Source organism: Morone saxatilis, unplaced genomic scaffold, assembly GCF_004916995.1.
Source record: "Morone saxatilis isolate NCDOM2014 unplaced genomic scaffold, NCSU_SB_2.0 Contig3, whole genome shotgun sequence".
Taxonomy (NCBI): Eukaryota; Metazoa; Chordata; class Actinopteri; family Moronidae; genus Morone; species Morone saxatilis.
Window position 1 is genome coordinate 3,657,442 of NW_023339873.1, and position 7,023 is coordinate 3,664,464.

General features: G+C 37.3%; 1 protein-coding gene across 1 annotated transcript in view; it reads right to left on the reverse strand.

The window, feature by feature from the left end:
* Positions 1–4,849, reverse strand: part of si:dkey-196h17.9 (exocyst complex component 3) — a 6,287-nt gene extending 1,438 nt beyond the window's left edge. Inside the window, exons 1-10 of the mRNA XM_035674606.1 lie at positions 4,650–4,849; positions 3,571–3,973; positions 3,285–3,402; positions 3,065–3,169; positions 2,743–2,843; positions 2,523–2,624; positions 2,212–2,338; positions 1,956–2,069; positions 993–1,148; positions 772–893 (exon numbers count right to left, since the gene is read on the reverse strand). Of these exons, the coding sequence (XP_035530499.1) occupies positions 772–893; positions 993–1,148; positions 1,956–2,069; positions 2,212–2,338; positions 2,523–2,624; positions 2,743–2,843; positions 3,065–3,169; positions 3,285–3,402; positions 3,571–3,973; positions 4,650–4,743 (1,442 nt within the window). The 5' untranslated portion in view covers positions 4,744–4,849. The remainder of the gene's footprint in view (positions 1–771; positions 894–992; positions 1,149–1,955; positions 2,070–2,211; positions 2,339–2,522; positions 2,625–2,742; positions 2,844–3,064; positions 3,170–3,284; positions 3,403–3,570; positions 3,974–4,649) is intronic.
* Positions 4,850–7,023: the final 2,174 nt, after the last annotated feature.

Consider the following 7,023-nt stretch of genomic DNA (forward strand, 5'->3'; position numbering starts at 1 on the left):
GGTAAATCTGTTTTGAGGCGAAAGTTTCATTTTGCACGAGGAGTCAGAGGTTTTGTAAATAGTGCTTGAAGCTGAGGTTTTGTGTTTAATGTTTTCAGAAAATGGAGCAAGGTTTCAGAAATTGTGTTTTAGCAATTGAGAAAAACTGTAACAGCAACCTAAAGGTGGAGAAGTAAAAAATCCACATGCTGACTACAATACCAATGCCAAATACTAGTCCAGCCCAGTAACATAACCTCAGTCAATAGTTTGTTGTGCAGTTAAGTTCCAGTAGGAACTATCATTTATTTTGGTAATCTATGGTAAAAAGACAACCAAATTCTGAAGTTGTTTAAAAGACAAAAGCGACATATACACAGTCACATCTGAAATTAGATAATTTTAGTAAAATGCGAGTTAATCTACATCAATCGTTGTGACTAGTTAGACCGTTAGTTAACCAGCTATCTCCATTAATTGTTAGCTAACTATTAGATCTGATAGCTAATGGTAGCAAGACGGAAGCTAGCTAGCTAAATAATTTTTTTTTCTTTTATATTTCAACAATCTGGAAAATGTGTCAAAATAAATCTAAATACAGGAAGTTGACTGAGCTCCAAAAAAGCGGCTGGGCTTAAGTTGGATCAATTATTAGGCCAATTTGATTGTTGATTTTATGGCACAAACACAAACTTTTTGTGTTTCTGATTATACAGCAGTTCTTCTTTCAAGGCCAACGCCGCACTATAGTGGGAACATTGGGCACAGATGTGTGTAAGAAACATCCTTTACCTCCATGTGAGACACTCCTTCTGCATGCTCGCAACTGTGAGCTTCACCGCATCGATGCTTTTGCACTCCAGCAGCTCTGGGGTTTTCAGCAGCATGAGGTTCCACTGCTGGACATCAGGGACCTGATACAGCCCCACACATAACATGTCAGAATGTTGCTACTGGGTAAATAAGAAGAAGCAGTCTGTTTCCATTGATTAAGACCAAAATGTTGATCTCACCAGGTCTGAGATGGTGATGTGAAGAAGCTCAGCATCTGCGGTGATTGTTTGCCCAACAGTAGGACTCCAACACCTCGCCAGTTCACTCTGGTTTCTTTGGACAAGATGTTTGAGGTAAACGTGAGCGATGAGTCTGTAGGCCTCAATCATCGTAGTCTTAGAGACATGAAGACAGAAGAACAGTAGAAAACAACACATATATTTACACACAAACATATGGGAGCCCGCAATAAATGAAGTAACAATAATGGGGAAAATGGACATTACTCAAAATAGTATCTGTTCAGAGCTGCGAAGATAAGTCAAGAAGACTGCATGAATTTGCCAGTTTTGTATTTTTGTTTAGTTTTTTGTTGTCATGTTAAAGAAGATTGAAGTGGAAAAAAGATTAGAGCATCAAGACTTCCCCCTTTACTATACCATGGGTGAGGGGGCTGTCACATTTCTTGAGATTAGCTGTATATTGTTGGTGAGAATAATGATGATGATTTTAAAATGTTTGTTTTTTGTGTTGAATGTCTCTAACATGTTGCTATTACTGAGATCTGCTTTGTATTGGCAGAATAACAAATGGAACAAAATCAAACCAGAAACCATTCAAACACTTACACACAAGGCATCTCACCTCGGAGGGACTAACCATAAACGTAATGTCTGTTCAACACAGGTATTTAACTGTATCACATGAAATGATGGTAAAGATATAAATTATGGCAGAACACAAGTAAAGGGAATTGATTGGAGGGGTTTCAGATACATCTATATTTTAAAAATACAATTTCAAACATGGGTAAACATTTGAATATGAACATATATGAGTGTGAGGATCTTTTAACATCCATGCTTTCAACAATCCTTGAAGAACTCTTTATTAAAAAGTGGTTCTTCAATGAAAAGGGTCTTACAAAGAACCCTTGAAGATCCCTTTTTTTCAGAAGCAAATGGTCCTGGGTAGAAGCATACCTTCAGTACTTCCTCATACTGGCGCAACGGCAGCTTGGGGAAATTCATCTGTTCTTCTAGGATGGAGGTGAAGAATTTCTTGTTTCCTGTTTTGAAGTAATTCCTAAGTATGTTCTGTGGGACAGAAATTGTGCAAAACAAAACTTTTTCTGACTAAAGAAACTTTTTTTGTCAAACAGCTATTTTCAAGGTACAGAAAGACTTAACTTAATGCTCAATAGAAATATATGAACTTGTGATTAAGTGGAACAGCTACCTCTGCAGTGTCAGCTGTGATTTCCATGAGATACTGCAAAGTAAAAGCCTCCATTTTTTCAAGTTGTTCCACATTCTGCTGCAGACGGGATCTCGTGATGCCTTTACTTTTGGTCTGGATGTGCTTCCTGAGAGGAAAAATTATACATTCAAAATATATTTTCTTACAATACATTAAAACTACGTGGTGATTCATGTCTTTTAACGGCATTTCTATAGTGTGTTGGCTGTTCTTATGCGTTTTATTCTAAATGTTAAGGAACAGTAAGTCTGAACTGAATTAATCGTTGGCAAAGAACCAGAAATACTCACTTGAGTTCTTTACAGGTGGTCAAAGTCTTGAAGAAGTGTATCATTTCTGGTTTGTCCAATTTTGCTTGTTTTCCAAGAATGTCATTCTGCTCAGTGGTGTACCTACAAAATAAAAGAGAATATGCTGTTTAAACAACACGAGTGCTGAGTCAAAATTACAGTTGTTTTTTAATGCAAAGTTTTGTAGATAAAGAATTAAAAAGATAAAATAGATTCTCACCTCTGCAGAAACATCAGCAGCTCTTGGAAACAAACATCTCGGACGTCATCAGACAGTTTTGAGCTGATTTTTTGTGCTTCTTTGGGCATGGCATCAATGCACTTATAGAGAAACAAAAACAATATTATTATACAACAAATAAATAAACAGTCAAATAAATTAAGAAAAACAAGAAAATACATATATAATATAAAAAAAGAAATGTTATCAGAATTTGTCATTATAAATATACAATAGAAATAACAAAGTTAATAAATTTTCTTTCCCCATTGGCTCTCAGAGTAACAACAGAAACTCTTATCATTTCTGGTTTACTAAGTACCTGAATAATGTCCACATAAAATCCAACATAAGCTTCCTCACAATCACAACGTTCCTGTCTTCTCTCCGTCTGCAGGATTTCCTCCAGGGACCGTCTGACCTCTTTCTATGGACAAGAAGATATATATATATATATATATATATATATTGTAAGTGAGCTCCCCTAAAGGACATGATATAGTTTACACTGTATGAGCACCCTAACAAGTTACTATTTTTACCTGCGCATTGTCAAGCAGTTTGTTCTTTGCTTTTTCCACCCATTCTGTGTACAGCAGGAGGTCGACGTTTTTTACGGGATCCATTTCTGGAAGTTCAGGATGACGGAGCAGCTCCAGACTGGAAAAGTACCACAAACACCAACATGAGAACTGCAGCAGGTCTAACCAGGGATTCAGGGATGAATGTGGGACAACCATCAAACATGTCCTTTTCAAGTTTGCATTGAAGATTGGTAAAGGAAGATACAGTCGGTAAACATGCAGGTACAGGTTGATTGATAGATACCTCAGATATGTATGTAGGACCCACTTCATCAGCACAAGGGTATTCTGGAAGGAGTGGACGCTCTGGAGAAGATCACTGAGGTGATTAAATGTCTGCTGATGGTAGCAATCAATCAGATATCCCATTTGCCCCGTATGACCTAGGTTCACCAGTTCATTGCGCACAGCTTCCTGCACATTTACCAGGTGCTGCTGAAGGTTCTGGTTCAGATCTGCTGGTGGCTTTGGGAAGGACACAGATCTTTGCATGAGGTGTTCCAGGTTCTGCTGTCCTGAACTGGTCTCAGGCCGCACTGAGAAACAAGACTCATCCTCAGAGGCATCAGGAGGAACCTCATTCTGCCAGTGGGTGTTGAAGGTGTTCTGGGTCGAGGGGTTGTTGTACCTGTTATCTGCCTGGTTTACTGCAAATATAAGTTTATAATATAAAGAAATTACACATGCATGTCACAATTCTGCTTACTCTTTATGTGCGTTAAACCCAATAGGAATGATATTTTATTTTTGAATTTTTTAAGCATTTGTAATGAACTGAAATTTTTGAGGAAGTCCTTGTTTCTGCTCATCATTCACCACCAAATAGATCTTTATTGGACATGTGGTAATCAGCTGGTCCCTAATCCCCATTTGAGTTCAGTTTTGTAAGTTAAACTTCTCTAATAGATTCAGACATACTGTACTAGTCCGTCAGTCATCTTAGTCTGTTTTTATTATGAAGTTATCATTTTGTGTGTGTGTTTGCCCCGTTGTGCCAGTTTGTCTTTGTCTCTCTAGTCAGCGTCCCCTCGTGTTTCATGTGTCTTTGTTTTTGGATTCCTGCCTGATCATTGGATCTTCTGTGTACTAGACTAGAACAATTTTTGTCTTGAGTCGTGCATTTGAGTCCAGTTTCTTGGTACGATTATATAACACACACATACACTCATAAAAAAAAAGAGTATTTACACTTTGATTTTTAACCAATTTCAAGCTGTATTGAAACAAATATCTATTCTAACAAGCAGACATTAGATAAAGAGGATAATAATGATAGTCAGCAATATGCAAATAAAGCACGTTAACAATAATACCAAGTCCTACCTTCGTCTATGACATTGCTGTAATTCTCAACTAAAGGTATCCTAAAGCTTCTCCGAGATTTAAATAGTTTAAAATTGTTCCACACTTTTCTCATCTTCAGTTCAAGTCCAAGTCCACGTTTCAATAGTTTAGCACTGACTGTGTCTGCACTGTAAAGCTCATTCCTGCTCAGAGCTGCATGGTTTAGCCACTAAGTGAATCCATCTGGTTGCATGAAAAGTGATCTCAGTGTTTAGGAGAATTTCACAAGAAGTTCCATTTTGGTGTGGTGATATTAGTCTCCATCTAGTGGTGGTACAATGAAGACAAAAACAGATTTTCTCATTGAATTTATTTATGCTGACAGAAAAAGAAAAGTGACGTTTGTATCCCTGCAACCCGAGCTTCTTAACAAAATAGTCATAGAAGAATACAGTTTATATCATTAAGAAAAAAAACTGTTACATTAATGCAGAAAATATAAATTTGTACTGAGATTAAAGAGAATTAAAACCAGTAAACCAAAACAGTACAGCCGATACAAATAGTACCCTGGGAAGTTTCAGTGAAATATATTATTAAAAAGTTAAACATTTAGAAACCCACATACCTTGATGATCAGAAAGTACACATCAGATCTCCTGAAGTCGGTAAAAACATTAAAGTTTGAACAGAATCTGTCGTATAATTTGAGTGTTTGTTAAGTAAAAAAAACAGAAGGATCTTTGCTTTGAACAGAAAAGTCTGATATGTAAATATGATTGATTGTAGTAAATACTAAGAAGTTTATGTTAAAGATTCACATATTCTTATAAAAAAAATACATTAAAACTCAATAAATATTAAATGAGAACATAATAAAGATTCTCCATCTGATAACTTTTAACGATGAAGAAACACTTCTATAGTGCAACTGAGTTTCTACGTCTCAAGTTATAATTCTTGAACATTGCTACATTTAGTGCCTACACTAAACAAAGCAAGTGAAAGTACGTAAAACAAAAAACACTGAGCATTTTCAGTCCCTTCAGGATTTCGCAGACTTTTTGTGGTCAGTTTAAAATGTCTCATGTTGAATGTGAATGTTTTCACTTCCCTCTACCCTCTACCCACGTTCACGTTTCCCTTTCATTCCGTTAACTTGTTTGTGCTTGTCTTTTGATTATCAGAGCTCAACAAAACCATCTTCCCATTTACAAACTACAGGATGTGACACTTTAGTTCAGCTACAAGTATTTTGCACAAAACCAGATTTTACTGTTAACAGTGTGCAAACATCCTGAAACATAAAACGATTTTCCCTCAACCATAATCCACCCATATATCAAAAAATGTACAAATGTAAACAACTTTAAAAACCTAGAAAACCAAAGTGCATTTACTTTTTACAAAGCTACTTTTAAAGCTTTTTGTTGTTTTACAAAAAACAACAACATACAGTACCAATGCCTCTACCAGCGTACTAGCAATCCTTTCTGAAGCAAGGATAGATGCAGTAAAGTAAGCAAGCTTTTTGCATAAAAACAAGGAATTTTGGAAAACAAGATTTAAAACAATCCAGTTAACTTCTCCTTTTGAACACTCGGGCTAACTCATACATAAGCGGCCTATTGTACACAGACCTACCCCATTTTGTGTCAAAGCTTATTAAAAACCTCTAACTTGTCGGCTTCTCTTTATCTATATCTCCATTTTTAGATCAGATCTGCGAACTGAAAGCAGTGAGTGCAGTTCAGTGGAGTTGTAACAGGATTCAGCTGATCTGAAAAATTCACTGGAAGTTACTGAATGATTTGGATGATCAGCTCCGTCCTCTTCTTTGCTTGTTGCAGTTGATCTTCTTTAGAGGAGCTCAGGCTTCACCAGCAGGTGAGACAGGAGAACCAGGATCCAGATCTGGGTCTGAGATCCTGCCCAGGAAGGGCGTCCAGCACCTCCCTAACCTCACATCTAGAGAGACCTTTACAGCGCAGCAGTGCAGGCAGGAGATCCATGTCCTCTCTGCAGTTGACGACAAACACAGGGAAGAGTTCATAAGATGCAGTTCCTCTAATGGCCACTAGATGCTAATCCAATATTAAAACAGCATTAAACACTGGGTGAGACATAAGAAAACTTCATTACCTCCATGTGAGGCACTCCTTCTGCATGCCTGCAACTGTGAGCTTCACCGCATCAATGCTTTGGCACTCCAGCAGCTCTGGGGTTTTCAGCAGCATGAGGTTCCACTGCTGGATATCAGGGACCTGATACATCCCCACACATTACAGGTTAGCATGTGGCTAATGATTAAATATCTTTAACAAGAAACAAGAACAAGCAACAACTCACCATTTCTGAGATGGTGTTGTGAAGAAGCTCAGCATCTTCAGTGATTGTTTGCCCAACAGTAGGA